A 23,383-nucleotide genomic window follows, 5' to 3' on the forward strand; every position below is an offset into this window, starting at 1 on the left:
GAAGACCCTTGCCTCTGCACTCCCAAAGCCAGCAGCAGCTCCCTGCATCTGGCCTCCTTGCAAGGAGGAAGGTCTGAAAGTTTGGTGGCTTCTCCCTGCCTGACAGACATTCACAGCCCAGAGACCTTCCAAGCCACAGTCCACTGAGCACCGAGGCAGGCGCATCAGGGCCCGTCGCCATGGCAACCCTTGACTTCCCAGCCTGACCCAACACATTGTCTGCCTCGTGGTGGCTCAGTTGTTTGCTGACTCCCAAGACTTTGCTTACTCAGCTCCCAGCATTCCCAGATGGACTTGCTGCCCCCCGCCTCCAAGTGGGTTTTTCGGGCGGCCCCCCAGCTACCTTCTGCCCCACTCTTCCCCTGGCAAAGCCCTGGAAATCTTTCCACTTCGCAAAGCCTTTCTGAAGAGGCCCCTTACAGCACCGGCAGCCCCCGTATTTATTTTAGCCACTGTTCAGGCTCGCTGGGCGGCCAACGCTTGCTCCCTCCGTCAGGCCATCGAGAGGAGAGCGAGGACAGCGTTGCTGAGCTCACACCTGCTGAGGCAGCGACGGGCACAGGCCCCAAGCCGGTTCTCCTCTTTTAATTTGAACTTTTCCGCAGCAAAACTCTTCTAACACACTCTCAAAGATGGTACAGAAAAGACAGCATTTTCTCTTAACGTACATCCTCGGGCCACGCAAAAATTAAACTCCTACTGCACTCAACACTGAAACGGAGGGGTGGCTCGGTGGCTCGGCTGAGCGTCCTAATCTTCAGCTCAGGTCATGATTTTGAAGTCGTGGGATTGAGTCCCGTGTCAGGCCCCACGCTCAGAAGGGAGTCTGCTTGGGGATCCTCTCTCCCTCTGCCCCTCCCCCCCCAATGCGCACACTCTCCATCCCACCCCGGCCTCAAAATAAATGAATAAATCTTTAAAAAAACATTGAAATGGAAAAGGGCACAGGCATTTGCTGGATTTCCTGTCTTCTCCGCTCTGGCACCCAGATTCCACTTCCAATGCTTTATTTTCCCCAAAGTTTCTGCCATAATTTCTCCTATTTAAATAATTTCCTGGAATAAAATGGTCTATCAATATATATAATAAAATTACACAATTAAATTAATGTTCTCAAAAATATTTAATGACACATAAATTCACGAGTAGAGTGAGAAGAGCTGGATAAAAACCACACATACGGCAGGACACCAACTTATAAGACACAGAAACACACCAGACAAGACAGCATCACGGCACGGACAGCGATCACCTACGTGGTCGTGACTGAAAGTCATTTTCTACATGTGGGGTGAACAGTTTGTACAATTTTAAAAGCAGTTACGTGGGGGTTTCTGAAGAACTGCCAGGAACAGGGACTAACGGGAGACCCCAGAACCAACGCCCTGGAGCGCTCTGACAGCAGCACACTGGGCTGGAAAATGCTTTGAAGGGAACCCTGCCCGGAGGCAGGACGGGTAAGACAGCTGTGGATTTAAACATTTAGTTTCCTCTTTGTCCGGATGTGACTGTGAGAAACACAATCTTGGTCCCTGCCATCTCGGGGTACTGCCCCGCCACGTACAAAGGCGCCTCATGTTCCCCCATGCAGATACTCCGAGGAACAGCCACCAGCCCATCTTAAAGACGCCAACAGGCTGAGGTCCAGGATCTTCCGCAAAGTCCCACAGCTGGCAGCGGCCCCTGGGGACCCAACTCCGAGCTCTAGTACCACAGCTGCAGCCGTCACCACCACATCCAAGCCTGACGACAGAACTACCATCAGACAATTAAAAAAAACACCATCTGGCACAAGGAAAGGAACCTGTGCCTTCACTGCATGGTACTCATGCCACCGGGCAGAAATCCCAGGTGCGGCAGGTATGCAGCCGCCTGTCCCAGGGCTCCCAGCCCAGGCCACCCCCGCAGGTCTCTTCCAGACGGATTTCTCAAACATTCTTGGCCCCTGAAGGGCCAGCTCAACTATCCTTCTCCCCTTTCTCGTTTCCAGGCCATGCTCTAGAGGGTCCACCACTTCCTGCCCCCAGGCCCAACAGAGGACAGCCAGGAACTGACCTCTATTCACAAACTAAAACCCCAGAATCCAAGAATCTTGTCATTTATTTTCACATCTATCTTTCCTATAAAGGAATCTCTTCTAAAGAACTGGCTTTAAAGAACCACAAAATCAGCAACTAGGGGTTTCGAGTTCTAAGTCATGTTATTTCTTTTTCTTAAAATAAGTATGTGCTACTTTGGAAATCACACACACACACACACACACACGCACACACACGATTGAGCTTTTGTTAATAACTCATGGGTAGACCTCACCACCATATTCTGAACCAAAGGACGGCAGAAATGACAAAAAGCCCCAGCTGCTGATGTCGACAGTCACAGGGACAAACGTTCAAGGTGGATGGCACGGCTGCAGGTCTGACAAGGCCCCCTGAGCTGGCCACAGAGCCAAGTCTCCAGGATGTCTGAGCCCTGGAAAGGTCCCAGGCAGGTCCCAGGCAGGTCCCAGGCAGGCTCCTGGCCGCCTTGCCCCTCGCCCCTCGGACCAGTGGCTAGCAGCTCCCTCTAGTGGCAGTGCCTGCTTCCTCCACATGCAGCGCCCTCAAGAGCAGCAGGATATCAGGCCAAAGGCAAGCCTGCATGGAACGGAATGCCCGGGCACCACTCTCATTCCTCCTGAGACCTGCCGCCCGGGGCCTATAGGGGCCTATAGTGAGTATCGCTGTGAAGACACAAGGAACTAGGGAAGGAGGCAGAACGCTGATGATGGCAGATTGTCAAAATTCCTGGCAAGACCAAGACGGAAAACATGCACAAGGTAAATGTAGACATAAATAAGACGCAATGAAGTTAGACCTTTAACAGTCTCTAGGGAATCAAAACCAACCCTGGGGGGTGGCAGAGTTCCGGGGAGCACGTGTAAGCGTGGGTCTCGAGATGCTGAGGGGCCGCCAAAAGAATCAGGACAATAGCCAACGGTTTAAATGAACACAGACGTTAAAACCCACATCTGAGTAACCAGCCTTCCACACCATCTGTAGGAAGCTGAATTCACGAGTACGAAACGCTACCTCAGGAAGACTCTCACAGATTTACATGCACGAACGACGTGACCCCACCTGATATCCTCGTTTACCAAAACCACTTCCGACCCTGGAGGATCAAGAATTGTGACAACCAGGGAGAAGACGAAGAATGGGTTTCCATCATTTCCCCCAAAGCCATCCGGGAGAACGGCCTCATCACTGGCCTCCTGTCCCCCCTCGGAGAAAGCGATGAACAGCCCAGAGTCTTCCGCGGTACGAGCTCCGGTCCAGCCGTCAAAGGCAAGATGGTGCTTTCCAGGAGCTGCTCTGCCAGTCCTTCTTCCAAACAGCCTGGTGTCCAGCGCTGCCCACAGCGTGTCCTCAATCTCAGATGAGAGGCCAACTAAGACAGAGCTAATTCTAAAGAGACCACAGGAAAGGTTTCCTGGATTTTAGCATAAAGTCATCAGATGGAAAAAAAAAAAACAAACAAAAAATGAATGGCTCTTGAGTCCAAACGTTTCATCTATTAAACCTTGATTACACTGAACAGACCAAACGTGATCTTTGAACACTGGACCACGGGAATGAAAGAGTGTGTGGATGGCATCAGATGAGCAGGGGATTAGCATGACCCCCGCGGTGACGGTCCACAGACAGACCCTGCCGCTTGGGACCCACTGCCCGCCTGCCATCGCTGGGCAAGGACCAGGGGAGCCCCCACATCCTGTTATGCTCGCGACCCCGCTGGCCGGCCTTCCTTCCTCTTTGGTAGATTTTTGTGGCCCCAGTTTCCCTATTTTTATTCAGATTCCAACAACCAGGTATTTGAAGAGCTTTGTGAGGAATCAACTGTGTTCTCTCCGTTTTAATGGTGGACAAACTTCTCCCTGCTGCTTTAACCCTTCAGAAAATAAAACAGACAAGTATGAAGCAGCACACAGAACACCAGGGCAAAACTCTTGGTCACGCAGCTTTCGAAAGAGTTAAATTGACTCTAGATCCACGAGTTACACAGGAAACACTATCCGCGACGTAAGTGCACCATTCCCCGCCATCACCATCAGCCTGACGTCGGGCTGGAGACCAAGTCCAGTTTTCTGGTAAAAGCTCCTTCCCTTACTGATGACATATCAGTTTATTTTTCGATAGAGTTTGGGTTTCGGGTGTACTTTCTCTTCACGCGTCTCCTCGGTTTCCCTCGCTCCAATTTTCTCTGATGCTCCAGGAAGTTTAAAATTATAATCTGTGGTGATGTAAGGTATTGTCCCTTCGAGCCCGCGCTGAAACAGAAACACGAAGAGAATGCATGGAAACACCCCAAATCCTGCCAATTTGAGTTTGCAGCATTTCACTTCTTCCCCAGAAAATAATGGGGAAAGGCGAGAGTCTGAGTAAGGTCCCTGCACTTCTAAGACCTCTGGTTCCCCTTCCCGCAGAGGGTCCGCTTAACCTAACGGGCCCAGGCACAAAGGTGACTGCCGCCTTTCCGTCTAATTCAACTGCACAAACACATTCACCAGCATGACAGTAGGGGGCATGGGTGTGTTTCTTTCTCAAACAAGTTAAGAAAAGTAGCTGAGGGGTGCCTGGGTGGCTCAGTTGTTAAGCGTTTGCCTTTGGCTCAGGTCATGATCCCAGGGTCCTGGGGGGTCTTGGGATCGAGCCCCGCATCGGGCTCCCTGCTCGGCGGGAAGCCTGCTTTTCCCTCTCCCACTCCCCCTGCTTGTGTTCCCTCTCTCACCGTGTCTGTCAAATAAATAAAATCTTAAAAAAAAAAAAAAGACAAGACAAGCAGCTGAGAGGGGACAAACATCCACTGCACCCCCAGGCTACCACATAGATGTCCTCAGCCAACATGACCTTCCCATGACCTTCTCACAGGTGCACCCACAGACTGTCATCAGGAAGGAGTAATCCTGGGGAGACCACCTCTGTTCTCTCTCTTCCCATAATCTACTTCTGGGATAATAGCTCTACCGTGGGGCTTCTGGCCACGAACGACTGCGATTCATGGCCTCGGGCCTCTGAGGCCACCTTCACACTCTATTTGCCTCATTCAGCCTCTCCAACTAAGTGTGAGTTCCCACACAATAACCTGTCCCTGAGACGCTCTCTGGCTACCTCCAGGGCTGTCCCTGGGAGTGGCACTCACCTGGCTCTTGAAGACACAGTGTGGAATGGAAATGGCTCCGACCAGCAGACAATTCACATTCCTTAGCTCCTCCGGGGGCACAGGAGTGAGGATGTGGTAAAGCCTCTTCTCCATGTCGATCCCTCTACAAATTCCTTGAGGGCACAAAACACACACAAATAATCCTTTCTGGAAGATATTTATACCTCCCCACCACTGAGAATTGTAGAATGGCTTTTAAAATAGAATTTAAATTTCAACAGTGTTTTGCTTTGAAAATAGAAAGTTCCAAGAGATGGGAGTACTTGACCACTTTTGGTCAAGAGTTGTCAAATCTCCCATCTCTTGGAACCCTTCCCCTTGTTCAGCCGTGAGCAACCAAAGTGGTCTACTTGCCAACGTCCCAGACTGTCTCAAGTGAGGCCTACCCAGGCCAGGAAGAAAAGCTACTGTGCGGGACACACAGGCGACTCAGTCTTTCCCCATCATCAACCCCTTCTTCGTGGTCTGTACCAGGTGACACAGTATTGTGGAAACACTTTTGAGAAGTAGTGTTGTCTAACTCAGAAGCGTGTATTTGATTATGTAAGGGTTTTGCTAATTTTCAGTGACATAGGTCCAGTACCCTTCCAGAAACATACTCTGACACTTACTGACCTCAGTGAGCCAGGGGGACAATCACGTGAGGTAGGCTTGGTGAAGGAGGGAGGGCCCAGAGCACTGCCAGGCCAACGGTCCTGGGCCTGAGTGATGGGAAGCACCAGGATGTGACGTACTCCCATCTGTCCTCAGATCACCCGACTGCACCAAGCCCAGCACAGAAACGGTGGCTCGGACCGGCAGAGTAAGAAGAGATGAGATGGAGGGATCGGACAGATAGTGGAGACAAGATACCACCCCTGCCAGTGGGTTGGATGTGTCCAGTGAAGGCAAGGGGGCGCCAAGGTGGACCCAGAGGTCTGCGTGAACACGAGTGAATCTTCCAAGGACTCCTCACAGGCCTGGGAACAGGAGATGGTGCAGGGTAGGAGGGGATTTGGGGAGAAAATTAGGACCTCAGTTTTGGACCTAAGTCTCAGACGCTAGTGAGATACCCAAGTGGAGAAGTGAGCTGGGCTTGGAGCTCAGACGCACAGTCGTGCTACAGAGAGCTTGTGGGAAGTCAGCCTAGTGATGGATCTAAGGCCCTAGCAGGCGGACAGATGGCCTAGGGAAAACGTGTCGAGTGACACAAAGGCCGTGACCAGGCCCCTAGGTGGACAGATGGCCTAGGGAAAACATGTCGAGTGACACGAAGGCCGTGACCAGGCCCCTAGGTGGACAGATGGCCTAGGGAAAACGTGTCGAGTGACACGAAGGCCGTGACCAGGCCCCTAGGAATCCTAGATCTAGACTAGCTGGCAGGAGAAGCAGAGAAAATGCTGCTTCCTTCCTGCTCCCCAGCCCCCAGGCCCACTGTCTAGAAGCCAGAGACACTGACCACTCCAGCCGAGAGACAGCTCCAAGGTCAAGACCAGCTGTATACCGCTGGAGAAGGGCACTGATGTCAGTAAGTATAGAGACATATTTTACTTTCACTCACCAAACCCCAAACAATCGCAGATTGGAGTCTGGGCGAGTAGGATGGGCCCATTAGCGTATCCTCTGACATCATCCAGGATCTTGCAAAGACCAACCCAGCTGGCATTCACCGCGTACAATATATGGGTAGGGGCGACATCAGCGTGAATAATCCGGAGCGCAACCGCATTGAAAGGAACCTGGAAAATAAATTTGCACCTCCCTCTATTAATTCTATTGGAAAGGCTACTTTTAATTTTCACAAGTTGACTAGGCAGCTATCTGAAGTTCTGCTGGCCAAACTGCCCACCAAAGAGTATCTAAACAGAACAGAAATGCTAATAAACACTGGTCAGTGTTTTGTTACTTTAATACAGAGAACCCAAGAAATTCATACTTAGTTCTTTGCCAGCCAACACTTGCTAGACATCTAAACTGATGCCTGGAACTTTCTTATCTAAAGAGACACATAAGGGGCGCCTGGGTGGCACAGCGGTTAAGCGTCTGCCTTCAGCTCAGGGCGTGATCCCGGCATTATGGGATCGAGCCCCACATCGGGCTCCTCCACTGTGGGCCTGCTTCTTCCTCTCCCGCTTCCCCCTGCTTGTGTTCCCTCTCTCGCTGGCTGTCTCTGTCTCTGTCAAATAAATAAATAAAATCTTTAAATAAATAAATAAATAAATAAATAAATAAATAAATAAATAAGACACATAAGACGTAGATATGAAGATATCCTAAATGCATTAAAGTCAAGGGGGACCGTGAAAACCCCACTCGCTGAGAGGTCTCCTAATGTCACAAAGCAAACCTCCATTCATTGAGAAAAAGCCTCCATCCATTCTCTATGTAACATACTAAATTAAGAAAAATGGATCGACTCCAGAAGGACAAGATAAATGCAGTGGAGCCTTAAGCAACACGGGGCTAGAGGCACTGACCCCCCCCCCCAACCCACGCAGTCAAAAATTGACATGTAACTTCTGACCACCCTCCCAAAAAAAGTTAACTACTCAGAGCTTCCTGTCTATCAAAAGCGTTCCCGATAATATAAGCAGTCGATTAACACATACTTGGTGTGTTGTACATATTATATGCTGTATTCTCACGATAAAGTGGCCTGGAGAACAGAAAACGTTACTAAGAAAATCACAAGGAAGACTACAACAGTGGACTGACTGTATTTATCAAAAAACCCTCCTCATATAAGTGGACCTGTGCAGTTCAAACCAGTGTTTGAAGGTCAACTGTAACTACCTTTAACGTGTAACTCTCTGGGTAATTCCCAATTTATAAAGTACAAAAGTATTTTGCTACATTGTTTAGATTCCAAAATTTGAAATAGCGAAAGGCAGATGCAGTTACTGATAGATAAGCTTCAAGTTCCATTGTAGAGCATCTCCAAGTGAGTAAATGACCCCACTGACCAAAACCCCATGCACCTAACCGCCTGAGATTCTCCAGGGGGGATGATCTCACCCCCAGGCCTGGGAGACATGTCCTTGTTGGCCAGGCCCACTGCTCCTGCCTCAGGAGGGCCTCCGCATGTGTGACCTCAGGCCAGCATCTCTACCTGCCTGCGCCTGTCTGCTAAGCTATAAAGGGGAACAAAGGAGCCTCTCCCTCACTGGGCTGCCACGAGTCCACCGAGCCGTCCCATGTCAAGCGCTTAGCAGGAGACCCGGTACACAGTGAGCGCTCAGGATGGACGGCAGAGGGTGAATACTCTGGGCTCTACAGTCTGGCTGCCTGGGTGCCAGTCCAGCCCAAACTTTTACTACCCAGCTCAGGCAAACTGACTCAGTGTCCCTGACCTCAGTTCTAGCATCTGTAAAATGGAGTAATAACAAAGCCACTGTGAGTAAAGAAGTTAACACAGGCTTAGAACAGAGCACAGCAGAGAGTAAGCATTTAGGGAATGCTGCCTATTGCTGTTTTATCTTTTGTCATCTGGCGTTCTAATATCATGGGGGTTTCTTCCCAAAATAATTCTAAGGAGCTTAGATTCCAAGATGCAAATACTCTGGTACTAGAATCCACTTTTTTTTTTTTTTTAAAGATTTTATTTACTTATTTGAGAGAGAAAGAGAGAGTGAGAGAGCACAAGCAGGGGGAGCAGCAGAGGGAGAGGGAGAAGCAGGTTCCCTGCTGAGCAGGGAGCTCGATGCAGCGCTCAGTCTCAGGGCCCCGGGATCATGACCTGAGCCGAAGGCATATGCTTAACTGACTGAGCCATCCAGGTGTCCCAAGAATCCACTTTTGACGATAATATGAAATGCTTTCAAGAGTGGTCTCTGGGGGGCGCCTGGGTGGCACAGTTACAGTTAAGTGTCTGACTCTTGATCTCAGGTCATGATCTCAGGATTGTTGAGTTCAAGCCTGGCATTGGATTTCCACACTGGGCATGGAGCCTACATTTAAAAAAAATAACAATAAAGTAAAGAAAAAAAAAAAAAAAGAGTGGTCTCCGGGTGCCAGCAACCACTGTGAACAGTCACTGAACCCATCCAACCATCCTATGAGGTCTGGCACGGCCTCGGTTCTCCAGGTAAGACATGGACTCACACACAGCTGAACAGTGGGAATGCTGGAGCTGGACTGCCCAGTGCCACCTCTGGGGTCAGGCAGAACATTCTTAACCAGCATGGAAGCATAGTCGTGCCGAACACAAGGCAGCAGCTAAGAGCACGACTCTTGAGCCAGATGACTCCACCTCCCGTCTGTAAACTGAGGCAGCTACAGAACCTACACTACAGGGCTGTTCTGAGGATAAACTGAGCGAAGCGTCAGAAGTGGTTAGAGGGGCGCCTGGGGGGGCTCAGCTGTCAAGCGTCTGCCTTCGGCTCAGGGCGTGATCCCAGGGTCCTGGGATCTTCTCCCTCTCACACTCCCCTTGCTAGTGTTCCCTCTCTCGCTGTCTTTCTCTGTCAAATAAATAAATAAAATCCTAAAAAAAAAAAAAAAAAAAGGAAAGTGGCTAGAGAACACACACAGGAAGCCCCACGAGGGCTCATTACATCCACAGGGACAATTCCTCATCCGAGTTCAGGTTACCTGATAGGGTGTCAGACCATGTAAAGGACAAAGTGGTTTTGGCACTGGAGGCTGCAGCTGGCCAAGGTAACCTAGTACTGCCAAATCCCGAAGAACTTTGTTATGCGACTCTCTGCAAAGTAAATCAGAATGAAGTAAGTAGAGATTTAACCTCAGAAACAGAGTTCATGAGTCGTTACACAGGTTACATGTACAGAGATCACATAGTCCCACCTTAACATCTGCAGACCCTTTCTAGAAACCCACTGGAAAAATAGGACGTGTAAAGACTCTCCTTCATTAAAAGCTCTTGGCAACCAGGGCTGAAGGCCACCTCTGGATATGGGTCTTCCTCAATTTACGAGGGGGTTCCATCCTCCTACACCCACAAAAAGGGGAAAATATCAGAAGTCGAAAATGCCTTTAAGACACCTCGTCTACTGAACGTCACAGCTTAGCCTCGCCTACTTTCAACGTGCTCAGGACTCGCACTAGCCTCCAGCCAGGCAGAATCGCCCACCACAGAGCCTACGTTGTAAGCGCAGAATGGCCGTCTGTACCTGCGGCTCACCCTCCGGGCTGACCCGGAGCCACGGATCACTGCCACCGCCCAGCACCAGGACAGAGCATCATATAGCACTGTGCTTGCCCAGGAAAAGACCAGAATTCAAAGTACAGTTTCTACCAAACGTGTATTGCTTTAATACCATCGTGAAGTTGAAACACTGAAGGTTCCCCCACCGTAAGTCAGCAGTGTTTCCACTGGGACAATAACAGCTCAGAAAAGAACAGATTCTCCTTCATGAACACAGGGCTATGAAACAGATTTGAAAACTTGTGGAGAACTTATTCCTTTTAAGGAACTGAGGGCAGAAGGCCTTGTTGAATTGCAGAGGACTTCATTCTCCAGCCATGATGGTTTAATTACCTGTTTCTTGGAGTTTTCCTAAACGCAAAGTCCGACTGGACGCACATCAGTTTATGGCCAGTGAACACAACTGGACTCTCCTTTTCTTCGTCTGCAAATTCCAAACTCTCTGTAAACTCTGCCAGCTGGAAACCTCTGTTTCTGACTCTGGACTTGCTCTTGGTGTACAGGCCGTCCATGTCGTCCACATAGTCAGGGGTGAGGTTCGGCATGTATTTGCTCCGGCCGGAACTGAACTGAACGACGTGGCTGGGAGACAGCAGCCGGATGAGATCGATGAGCAGCAAAAGCCCTTTGTCTGTGAGGAAGAGAACACAAGCAGTTGGTGCGCTAATAAAATACGGTGACACGCTCCCACGAGAAAATGGCACAGCTGTTCTGAGACAGAGAAAGGATCATGAGGAAGAATCTCCTGAACACTGGGCTCCAGAGTCACTGCCCGAAGCCAGAAGCTTATCGCACTGCTCCTCCTTTCCCGCCAGATGCGCCTCCGCGGGCTTACCTGACACCCAGCCCATGGTGTTGACGATGAGAGGGGACTCTCTCTTGTAGGAGCTGAACACATACTTTATTACCTCAATATAATTTTCATAGTTGTTTTTACAAGAAGGTTTCCCATAATATACCATTTTCTGTGGTGTCCTCTGGTGGGTAAAAGGTGGTCCTAGGAAGATAAGGGTAAGAGTTCGAATGTGTGACTACTTAAAAGGCGGTGAGGGTTTTGCTTTGGCCATCACCAATGACAAAGATCCTTAGGAAATCAAAAACCATCCCACCAGGCCATCCTACCACCAGGAATAGCTGTATCTCATTTTCAGAAATCTAAGCTTTCCGGGCGCCTGGGTGGCTCAGTCGGTTGAGTGTCTGCCTTCAGCTCAGGTCATGATGCCAGGGTTCTGGAATGGAGCCCCCTGTTGGACTTCCCTGCTCAGTGGGGAGCCTGCTTCTCCCTCTCCCTCTGCCTTGCTTCCCTGCTCATGCTCTCTTAAATAAATAAAATCTTAAAAAAAAAAAAAGATATTTAAGCTTTCAACTGCATTCAAATACATGCTCACGTTTACATATAGTTAATCCTAATTCTGTCCTAATATGGCCACTCAGCAAACATTTACTGAGCACCTGTAACACTCTTGAGCATTGTTCTAGATACTTAGGATACACCTGTGAACAACACAACACCTAACCTCGCAGGGGCGACATTCTAATGAAAGGACAAATAGGAAGGGCAATCACCTGCTGGAATCTAGCACTCACTATGTCTCATGCGCTTCACATGTAGTCGCTAATGTTCATAAAAACCCTATGAGGTAGGTAGTATTACTATCACCATTTTTACAGAGGAAGACATAGATTAACTTGACCAAGGTCACACAGCGAGTAGATTATCAGCTGGGCCTGAACTCAGGTGGGCCAGCTCCAGAACAGACATTCCTAATCGCAGCACTGGTCTGTCAAGCCTGAGCCAACTCCCCTCTCTGGCTGGGGCCAGGAACTCACTCAGCAGGCTGGTGACCAGGACCGCATGGCAACAGTCAGCAGGGCGAGGACTTTGGTTAATGTGGTTGGTGCAAGGCCACCTGGGACAGGGCTGGCAAGGCTCCCCTCAAGGGTGGGGTCTGGGGATTTGGGCAAGCCCGCAGCCGAGGAAGTGGCCTGCACAACAGAGGGATTGAACAAATACAAAGGAACTGTAAATACATAAATACACAGAGAATAATCATAGCCATGGTTCTTATTATGAGAGATGAAACATAAATACGGAAGGGGGAGGGCTAACCAGAATAAACCCAGAATTGGAATGATCGTAGTAAACTCGTGGCTCTTGACACACAGGGAAAGTACACACAGATATATAGATGTAGTGTACGATCCATATGTCTATGCCCTTACGTACTCATGTACGCACATGTGCGGGTCTAAGCATGCGTATGTTTCCTAGCTCTGTCCACCAAGGGGATCTACAAGCAGCGACACCCCAGAAGAAATAACACACTGGTTACAGTCAGAGTGGAAAACGCTGGCAAACACTTATCTTAACCAAATGATAAGAACTAACCTCTCTGGTAACAGGGCAAACTGACAGCTTGTTGATACGATGCACTGAGAACATAGCATCACATCTCAAACCACAGGGACAGTTGACAAATGTACTCTTCCAAACTGCCAGGGTCATAAAAGATAAGAAAAGCTGGAGGGAATGCTCCAAACTGGAGAAGACTAAAGATTTGCAAATACACACTGGGCCCGGGCAGGTGGCTGGAGGACAGAAGAGGGAACATCACCACAGCTGTAGCACTACCCTGAGTTGGTGGCCGCATTGTGACTATGTAGCAGAGTGTCCTTGTCTGGGGAAACACCTGGTGAAATATTAAGGGGTGAAAAAGGAAAAGAAAAGTAAATGGACTAGGGAAAATTTAAAAGAAAAGGAGGAACAATGAAACCAGCTAGAGAGCAAAGTCTAAACAATCAGTTTTGATAAAACTGTAAAAAACAATATGAATGCCCTACTTATTTTTGTCAAAAAGTCTGTTAAATCCACAACGCATCCAGCAACCTGATCTATCACCTGCTTCTTTTAAAAGTCAACTAAACAAAAATCACACAAGTATCTCGAGAGATGCAGAAAAAGCACCTGACAAAGTCCGACACTTTCATGATACAAACATTCCACACACTAGGACTAGAAGGCGGCTTCTTTAGCCTGACGAAGGGCAACTACAAAAACCCTCAACTGACAGCACACTTCTGGTGAAACACATTCCCTCTAAGGTGAGGAACAGAAACGGATGTTTTCTTCTATTCAGCACTGCACTGGAGGTCCCAGCCAGAGAGCGCTAGGAGACGAGAAAAAGAAATTAAAGCCATCCAGACTGGAAAGGAAGAGTGAAACCATTTCTATTCGCAGATGATCTTCTATCTAAAAAATCCAAAAATACCCACAAGAAACCTACTAGAGCTAATATGGGAACTCAGCAAAGTGGCACAGTATGCAGCCCACAAAAATCATGTATGTTTCTATATACCAATAGGGAACAACCTGAAAAAGAAATTAGGAAAGCAATTCCATTTACAGTAATAGCTGAAAGAATCCAACACTTCGGAACAAATCTAACCAAGTAAAAGACTTACACACTGAAAACCACAAAATATTGCTGAAAGAGGGCACCTGGGTGGCTCAGTCCGTTAAGTGTCCGCCTTCAGCTGGAGTCATGATCCCAGGGTCCTGAGATTGAGCCCCCATCGGGCTCCCTGCTCAGTGGGGGAGCCTGCTTCTCCCTCTGCCTCCCTCTCTCTCTCTGTCTCTCATGAATAAATAAACTTTATAAAAAATTGCTGAAATAAATTTAAAAAGATCTAAAAAACTGGAAAGAAAGACATCCTATGTTCATGTATAGGAAGATTTATTATTATTGAGATGTCAATGTCACCCAAGGTGAGCTACACATTCAATCAACGCAATCCCTACCAAAATCCAACAGCCTTTTTCATAGAAATGGAAAAGCTGACCCTCAGATTCATACAGGATTGCAAGGGTACCAAATGGCCAAAATGATCTTGAAAAAGAATGAAGTTGGAGGACTCACATTCCTCCATTGCATGGAACTGGCATAAAGACAGAGATATAGGCCAAGGGGACAAAACAGAGAGCCCAGAAACAGGCCCTCACATGTACGATCAAATGCTTTTCCACAGGGTGCCAAGACCATTCCATGGGGGAAAGGACAGTCTTCAACAGATGATACCTGGAAAACTCAACATCCACATGCAAAAAAGTGATGTTGGATGCTTTCCCTGTATCATATACAAAAATTAATTCAGAATGGACCAAAGATTTAAACATAAGAGCGAAAACTTACAAAACTCCAAGAACATGAGAAAAAATCTTTATGACATTGGACTTAGCAACACTGTGGATATGGCATCAAGAGAATGTCAACAGAAGAAAAAATAAACTGAAGAAAAAAGAAAAATGAAACTGGATTTAATAAAAATAAAGAACTTCGGTGTACTGAAGGATACCGTCAAGAAAACGGAAAGAAAATCTAGAGGATGGGAAAAAATGTTTGCAAATCGTTTATCTGATAAGAGATTAACAGCCAGAACATATACAAAGAACTCCTACAACTCAGTAACAACACAATTCAAAAATGGGCGAAGGACTTCACGGACATTTCTCCAAAGATCTACAAAAGGCCAACAAACACAGGAACAGAGGCCCAATATCATCAGTCATCAGGCAAATGCAAATCAAAGCCACAGTGAGTTATCGGTGTACACGTAATGGGACGGCTGTGATCCAGACGACAAGATGTGGAGAAGTGAGAGCCCCTGCACACCGCGGGCGAGGATGCAAAATGCAGCCACTGTGAAAACAGGCTGGCAGTTTCTCAAAAGGTTAAACACAGCGTTACCACATGACCCAGCAATTCCCCTCCTCGTGCCTGTCTGAAAGAATAAAAAGCAGGGACCTGCAAGGGTATTTGCACGCTGACGTTCAAAGCAGCACTATTCCCAGTAGCCAGAAAGTGGCAACAATGCAACTGTCCCTCAACAGCCGAACGCGTCAACAAAATGTGATGTATGTATACGATGGAATGATATTCACCCACGAAAAGGGAATAAATTCTGATTATCTGCTACAATATGGACTATCTTAAAACCCTTATGCTCGGAGAGTGCCGAGGATGGGGGAAAGAGGTGATGGGGATGAAGGAGGGCATTGTCGTGATGAGCACTGGGTGATGCGTGGCAGTGTTGAATCACCGTATTATACACCTGAAACTAATACAACACTGTGTGAACCAACTGGATTGAAATAAAAACATAACAAAATAAGCAAAAAGAAAAAAAAACCCATATGCTTAGTAAAAACAACAACAACAACAAAAACCCACAAAAAAACCCAAAACCAGGCACCAGAAGGACAGTCTGTTTTCAGTTACATGAGGTACCTGGAGTAGGCACATTCATGGGGACAGAGAGTAGAACAGAGCTTAGCAGGAGCAGGAAGGAGAGCAGGCGGGGCAAGCGTTCCTTAATGGAATAGTATTTCAGTTCGGGATAATGAAAAAGTTTTGGATACAGACAGTGGTGAAGGGTATGTTAACACTGTGAATGCACTTAGTGTCACTGAATTGTACGCCTACCAATGGTTAAAACAGTAAAAATCATATTGTGCACACTTTACCATTAAAAAAAAAGCAACATAGGACTCTGAACCAGAGTTTTTCTGAACCAGAAAAAGCATATTAGTAGGATAACTGGTGAATTTTCAATAAAATCCATAGATTAGCTAATAGTATGGTGTCAATGTAATTTCTTGGTTTACACCATTACACAGGTTTATATATGATGGGAATATTACAGGAAGGTGTGTTTCTGGTTTACACAAAACTAAATGGCTGTCAGTTCCATTTACCAAAATGGAACCCTAGAAAAGTATCATAGTATTTTTTTCCGGAAGCTAGAACAGTTATGGGAAGACCATGAGTTTGGGGGGGGGGGGGTTGTTCACCTTTTTTTTTTTTTTTCCTAATTTTTATTTATTTTTTATTTTTTTAAGTAGGCTCCATCCCCAATGTGGGGCCTGAACTCATGACCCCGAGACCAAGAGCTGCATGCCCCACCGAATGAGCCAGCCAGATGCCCCTTATGCTTTTTGAGTTTTTTTAAGTATCATTATATTTAAGTTTTATAAAACCAAGACATGAAAGAAATGCATAATACGTACCTAGAACTGGTTCTGTAATATTAAGTAAAGAAATGCAACCTGGAGGTGTAAATTCTGTCTGTCCCAGATCACATTCCAAATAGTCAACGCAGGAAATACTGAAAATTTGAAAGAAATAAAGAAAATCTCAACTAGCTTTACTCTGTCAAAAGAATACATCAGATCTTATAGACTTTATGCAATACACAGGCACAGTCACCCTATGCAGCCTTTTTGGTAGAATGCTCCAAAGACGGCAATCAACATAAAAAAAATGTAAAAAGAAAACGTGATGCAGGCATGGTCACAGTATCCATTCATGACAGGGATACAACTCTGACTTTCCTAAAACCTGATCATTAAAACACAACAGAATCGCTCCATACCTCTGGGTATGGACACAGATTCTGAGACCAGGGGACTCCTCTTGCACACTCACTGGTAAGCACGGTCAGTTCACCCCGAGAGGCCGCTGTGCCTCACTCCAAAACACGGCCTAACAGAGAGTGCCGTCACTCCGCTGAGTGGCTTTGCACAGACTGGTATTAATCTCTACCGAGAAGTCAAGATGCATTCCCGTCTAGTTTCTTAAATCAAAAATCCCATTTCATGACCCATATCTAATAATATGTCTAAACAAAAATAAAAACACTCTTACCTATTTAACAACTGGTTAATCAGGTATCTATTAAATGTTGACTTTCCAACGTCCTGAGAGCCGCAAACCAGAATGACAGGGCAGCCGTCTACTTCTTCTGGAGGCAAAACAACATTGACGCCTCAAATTAGGCACCTTCGTTAGGGCTCTACATGTACACTGTGATCCTGAGGCCCTGGGGGACGAAGGCTCCCTTTATCACCAGGTATCACTCACCACAGGACACGGTGACCAACTCCTCCATGGCCGACAGGGCACTCTCTGTCAAACGAAGGCCGTTTTTCTTCTTCTCTCTTCTAATGCCAACAGACCTCAGGGCTAAATGTTCAGAGTTAATCTGGAAGGTTGGACTCTGAAATTAACAATTTAAGCTTTAAGAAAACAAGAACACAGGTGCACGTTTCTTCCTCCAGTTCTAAATTAGTAAGCCTCAGTCATGAGCTATGAATGGTAGATCTGAGCCCCCTCTCAGCCCCACAGCCATCCCTTCAAGTAAGTCTTATCAGCTATTCCTACAGTTGTCTGTACCTGTCCTCCTGGCTCACACGCACTTCCGAGCTGCTCTTACCTCTGCGGGAGACCCCGCAGGAAAGGAAGATGTGTGCAAGTTTTTTTTTGTTGTTTGTTTTTTTTAATTTTGACAGAGAGATACAGCGAGAGAGGGAACACAAGCAAGGGGAGTGAGAGAGGGAAAAGTAGGCTTTCCGCCAAGCAGGGAGCCCAATGCGGGGCTCGATCCCAGGACCCTGGGATCATGACGTAAGCCAAAGGCAGACGCTTAACGGCTGAGCCACCCAGGCGCCCCAAATGCGTGCAAGTTTAAAAACCGACTGCCACAAGAACAATTCAACAGAGACCACAGCTGCTGAACAGGTTGGTGCTTTAGAACAAAACCAAGGCCGCCTCCAAAGACATAAAGTAAAAAAACAACGAACACATGCAGACCGGGCTGAAAGAATGTGGAAGACAGGCCCACTAAGCCCATAGGCGCTCTAGCAGAAGTACCAAGAAGCCACCGACCAACCCAAGGAGTAGAGGAGCAGGCCCTTGCCGCAGCGGGCGGGGCTCAGAGGGAACAAGGTTCCGTGAAGAGGATCAAGGAAGAGACCCATCCATGCTCACATCCTCACGCAATTCATCAACCCCAGGATAAAGACATCATAAAAGGAACGAGAGCCAGTCTGCTGTGTGACTTCCTATCAGCAACTCTGGATTCTAGAAAACAGTGGAGCAAGGCCTTCAAGGTTTCAAGGAAAAAACTCTATACTGTGCTCAACTAACAATCACGGATGGCAAAATAAGAATAGCTTATAAAATGAGATCATATCAAGTTCACTATCTGCCTTGTATGAAAAAATAACTCTAGAACATATTAACACACAGTGGGGGAGGGAAGTTACCCAAGAAGGAGCTTAAGGAATATAGAGTGGTGGTGAGATCTCAGAAAAAAAAATAAAGTTAAAAATGAATGAAAACAGAGTATCACGGTGTTTGGAACCTTCACTTGCAAGTGGCAAAGTCTTGGTGACACAGGGCTCCCATTTCCTTCTCCATGGCCCTCATCCAGCTACTGGGTCTGCACTAGATGGAACAGACGTCATCACAACAGTCCAATCGCTGTCCCGCGCTCACTGAGCGCCTTCTCCTCTCATTTCAAACCTCCGACACCTGCCTGCTAGCTCCGCTCCCACTCCGTGATGACCCTGACCCATTTCCTGAAGCGGGATGACACAATCAAAAGAGAACTTCCACGTGCGATGGCTACTCCGGGGGAACTGCCCGTGCTCTCCCGGCCTACCCCCCGCCCCCCGCAGACTCCAGAGCCAGAAGCCCTCCCTCGGCTGCATCCTCAGCACCCTCCGAGCTCTGCATCATTCCCACCTGCTGTGTTCAAACGAGCTGGGTTTTTTTTCACCCATCTTAACAAAAAACAAAACTCTGACCACACTCCTCCAATTACTGTGTCATTTCTTCTTTACCCTTTACAGCTAAACTCTACAGAAGCAAAATCCCTTACTACGAAGCCCCAGAGTTCCACCCTCCCTAGGCTCTTGACCCTAATCCGGTCCCGCTATCCCCCTCAGCAGTTGACTGCCCCTGCACTTGTCCAGACCAGGCTCCTACACCCCAGCTCCGTTCTTGGGCCCCACGTACCAGCAGTAGCAAGCAACACAACTGTTCACTCCGAGCTCCTCTGAAGACTTCCTAATCACACTTGCCTGGTTTTTCTCCAACATCAGTGACCCCTCCTTCTCAGTCTCTGCTGCTCCCTCACCCAGACCTCTTCTTGGGAGTGCTGAAGGGCTATGACTTTGAACCCCCTTGTTTCTCTGTATCAGCTCCCTTGGTGTTATTATCCCACCTCTCGGCCTTGGGCCATTCTGCTGACAGCTCCCAGCTCCAGACTCACATATGCAACTGCCCACCTGACATCTCCAACAGAACGTCTAACAGGCACGTCCAGGTGAACACCTAACTCTGCTCCGCCTGCGGTGCCCTCATCTCAGCAACCCCTGCACCCAAAAGTGTGTATTCCTCGGTTCTTCCCCACACCTCGCGTCCAGTCAGCCTGAACACCCTGCAGATTAGGCTCCATTTACGGCTCATGGGAGACACTTATAGCAACAGAACTTGACTTTAAGAAATTAATAACATGGTCAACAAAAATTTGGAGGCGAGAAAGAGATGGGAGAAATTATAAGTACACTGAAGAATATTCACAGAGGAAATTTATACTATCTCAAGTTAATAAATCAAGATAAAAAGATAACCATCTGAAAAATTCAGACAGGCAGGGCGCCCGGCGGACTCAGTCAGCAGAGCATGCAACTCTTCATCTTCGGGTCATGAGTTCAAGCCCCAGACTGAGAGGTAGATTGTACTTAAAAATTAAACAAAAAACAAAAACAAAACAAAACATTGGAAAAAACATAAATAAATAAAGTAAAAATTCCAAAAGCCATTTAACTACCTACAATATGAAAGGATGGCTTTCACTGGGGAATAAAACTAACGGGGAAGGGGAGACAATATTTTTCATGATGTGCCTTTCTCCGCTATTTTACTGTACACACATGTGATAGTGTGTACGTCCTACAACACAACAGACAGACTGATCTTCCAAGGGAGCAGCCTACAGTCGGCTGACATGACTGCTCTGGTGAACAAATTAATTAACAATTAACAATTTAACAAGTAATTAACAAGTTTCAATTAATAAATTAATAATTAGCAAAACTCTGAATGAAAACTGGTCCTACCTCTTGTACAAAAACGTAAGATAAACCTGGATGGCTGACTAAGAAGTTCACAGTGGAGGTTTTCAGTTGTTCTAGCATCACAATGGAACACAGAGGAGAAAAATTCTTCATCAACCAACATCTGTCATCTGTAAAGAGAGAGATAAATTACCTTAGAAATAGTAACTCCATTAAATTCTACACTGTTTAGGACTACCTTCTCCTCGGCTGAACTGACAACTTTTTGAGAGCAGAATTATGCTTGAAAGCCTTCTTCAGAAAACCATATTGCATACTAGGTAAACACACCTGGATGGAGAAGTCAATCCAGGTTTGCTTTTGCTACACAGTAGCTGTGTAGCCTTGGGCCATTTTTCTCATCTGTAAAATGGTGAAAACAAGTTTCACTCAAGTTTCACTTTAAATAGACACAGAAAAGTGTGCTATGTCTAGGCAATAGGAAGGATCTAAAAATAGCAGCCTCATTACAGTACACCCTCCCTAAATTATCCAGTTATTTTCCTTACCCCGATTAAGATGAGATCTGAGCAAAGCTCGGGCTTCCCTTTTCATCTCCTTCTTGCTTTTCTCAGTAATGGAATAATGAACTGCATTGATAGTCAAGCGTGAGTGGGTGTAGGTAGAGAAGACATCTTGGGCAGTCTGGCCTTGGCTGATGGTAAAACCAAACACCTGCACCTGGCCATAGAGGCAAGTCACACGACAGATCCCGCTAAAAGTAAAACCCTAGCAAGGAAGAACAAAGAAAGGAAGACATAACATTACAAATTCTGTTACCAGAGACTGAAATTTTCTAAACTTTTTTTTTTTTTAACTAAACCGTATGCCCGACGTGGGACTGGAAGTGACAACTTGAGGTCAAGAGCAGCAGGCTCCACCCAGCCAGCCAGGCACCCCTCCTTTCTTTCTTTCTTTTCTTTTTTTTTTTTTTTTCCTAAACTAATTGCTATTCACATATCAAAAGGGAGGTGATTTCCAAGTAACAACACATTGTACCAGGTGACCATCAGGTACTTAATATCTCTAACTTAATCTCATATCCCAGGACAGCTACAGAGATGGCTGGTGTATCCAGACACATGAAGAACGAGGGCGTCCCATGAACTAGGCTCTGCTGTTCTCACGGATCCCTCTTTCTACCAAGGCCCACTGCCAGCCCAGTGTCTCCCACTCCTGGGTTTTCACTTTCCTCTTGCATTGCAGGAAGGCCTCCCGAAGCAGCGTCCACGTGAAGAGCACAGGACCTATAACTAGGCTGCCTGAGTTTGAATACCAGCTCTGCCTCTACTGCGTGCCTTTTAGCAAGTTACCTAAGCTATATCTCAGTTTCTTCGTAAATTTTCGGAAACAACGGTAATGACTCTATAAAGAGCTAAAAGTATTAAAAGGGTTCGTAAATCTAAAACGCTTGGAACACAGGGCCTGCCACTTTCTAAACACCCAGTAAATGTGACCTAGTAGCATCATTTCCTACTATTAAAGTCCCTTTCAGCCCTGAAGACCTAGAATCCCACAACAGGGTTCTAGTTACCCTGCTCAGCACCACCGCCAGGAGGAATGCGCTCGACCTGCTGCCGGAGAAGCTGCAGATGGGGCAGGGTCTTCTCCCAGCTCCCAAGTCCCGGGGCTGCGGCTCCTCCGGCGCGACCCACCTGCTCGAGCGGCAGCAGCACCAACGCGCGGCCCGGGCCGGCCGGCCGCACCGGCGGGATGGGGAGGCTCGCGGGGCCACTCGGGGCGGTGGCTGCGGCCGGAGCCGGGCTGGGGGTCGCGGTCTTGGGCCTCCGGGTCGCCGCGCGCGACACCAGGCAGCTGCTCTCCCGCCAGTCCGCGCCGGCTGCCTGGGCCTGCAGCAGCCGCCGCCGCAGGCGCCTCCGGCCGCACCACCGCAGGGTCCCGAGCCGGCGGCGGGGCCGACGGCTGAGGACGAGCTGTGTCCGAGTCTTGCGGGCACGCAGCCACGTGGAGCGGAAAGGACCCCGCTTGAGCAGCAACTGCGAATCCGCCATGCTGGCCACTGGCGCGAGCCGCGCGAGAATCTCGCGAGAGCCAGTCGCTCCGCCCCGCGGCCCTTCGAGAGGCTGAAAGAGGTGGCCTGGGAGCCGCGAGCGCCCTCTGCCGGCAGCCCCGGCAGCGCACCTGGGCCTCCGCGGGCCCCTCGGAGGCTCCCCCCTGCCTGGGGGCTTCAGGAGCTGCAGCCTTGGCCACACCCAGCCGAGCCGTCCCTCCGAGGGCCCCATTTACATTATGCAAAAGCCCCACCCCGGCCAGATATCCCGCTTTGAGTCCTGGGCCACCTTTCCGGAAATCCACTTGAAATTTTTTTTCTTGCAGAAAAAGAACCAGGATTGGCAGTTTAAGCAAAACCGGTCTATTTGCATACCCTGTTTGCATGCAGTTGTCTTTGGACTGAAGGGAGCCACCCTGGATAACACGGCAAACCCACAATGATTCACTCAAAATTTCAGTGTCAGAAAACTGAGGCTGGGAGGAGGTCAACTCAAAGCCATGTCTCATTTGGTAAACTGAGACCCGGGTAAACGTTTCTAAAACCCACAGCTCCCTCCACATTCTGCCCCCAGAGCAGCTGTGTCCTTGCCTCCTTCCTCTGACCATCATCTCCCCCCCGCCCCAAATGCCAGGGCTCCCTTTCTTTAAGTAGGCTCCATGCCCAGGGTGGAGCCCAGCATGGGGCTTTAACTCAAGACCCTGAGCCAAGATCAAGAATCAGCTGCTTAACCCGCTGAGCCAGCCAGGCGCCCCTGAGGCTACCTTTCTGAGCCAGGAGAAGCCACAGGCACCAGAGCAAGAGCCAGAGCCACAACCATGCAGAGGAAGGGTCAGTGGCTGCCACCTGGTTTGCATCTGTGCCTTCCCCCTGCCCAGTTCCTGAGCAGGACCACAGGCCCAGAGGCCAAGGCAAGCAGCCAGGTTCCTACAACTTGGTTTCAGCCCCACCCCCGGCACAGGCATGAAGTTGGGAAGCATCTGGGCAGCTGCTGTCTATTCTATTTAAACAGCCAACCTGGTCAGAGGGCTCTGCTCGGCCATGCCAGGCACAGGACCGACTGGGCAGC

The 23,383-nt window shown here is 48.2% G+C and overlaps 1 protein-coding gene across 2 annotated transcripts; it reads right to left on the reverse strand.

Moving 5' to 3' along the window:
- Positions 1-1,104: 1,104 nt before the first annotated feature.
- NOL9 (nucleolar protein 9) lies at positions 1,105-22,347 on the reverse strand. Of its 2 annotated transcripts, none has more exons than XM_026519952.4 (12): positions 21,959-22,347; positions 20,813-21,032; positions 20,307-20,434; positions 17,263-17,398; positions 17,047-17,140; positions 16,410-16,507; positions 11,181-11,342; positions 10,679-10,976; positions 9,772-9,883; positions 6,743-6,920; positions 5,182-5,315; positions 1,105-4,309 (listed from the first exon to the last, which is right to left on the reverse strand). In XM_026519952.4, exons 1-12 carry the CDS (start codon positions 22,313-22,315, stop codon positions 4,160-4,162), a joined length of 2,067 nt encoding a protein of 688 aa, XP_026375737.1. In that variant the 5' UTR covers positions 22,316-22,347; the 3' UTR covers positions 1,105-4,159. The 2 variants fall into 2 exon arrangements, with proteins under 2 accessions (XP_026375737.1, XP_026375736.1); XM_026519951.4 differs by having other exon boundaries at positions 17,047-17,143; positions 21,959-22,346.
- Positions 22,348-23,383: the final 1,036 nt, after the last annotated feature.

The sequence above is a fragment of the Ursus arctos genome, unplaced genomic scaffold (assembly GCF_023065955.2).
Source record: "Ursus arctos isolate Adak ecotype North America unplaced genomic scaffold, UrsArc2.0 scaffold_32, whole genome shotgun sequence".
Taxonomy (NCBI): Eukaryota; Metazoa; Chordata; class Mammalia; order Carnivora; family Ursidae; genus Ursus; species Ursus arctos.

What these genes read in the sequence shown, in the direction of transcription:
- NOL9 (XM_026519951.4), bottom strand. Translation starts at nt 22,315, where the DNA reads ATGGCGGATTCGCAGTTGCTGCTCAAGCGGGGTCCTTTCCGCTCCACG. An exon ending in ATTAACCAGTTGTTAAATAG is followed by an intron (nt 16,508 to 17,046) that starts GTAAGAGTGTTT and finishes TCAAATTTTCAG; the next exon opens with TATTTCCTGCGTTGACTATT. An exon ending in ATGGTCTGACACCCTATCAG is followed by an intron (nt 6,921 to 9,771) that starts GTAACCTGAACT and finishes TTTATTTTCCAG; the next exon opens with GTTCCTTTCAATGCGGTTGC.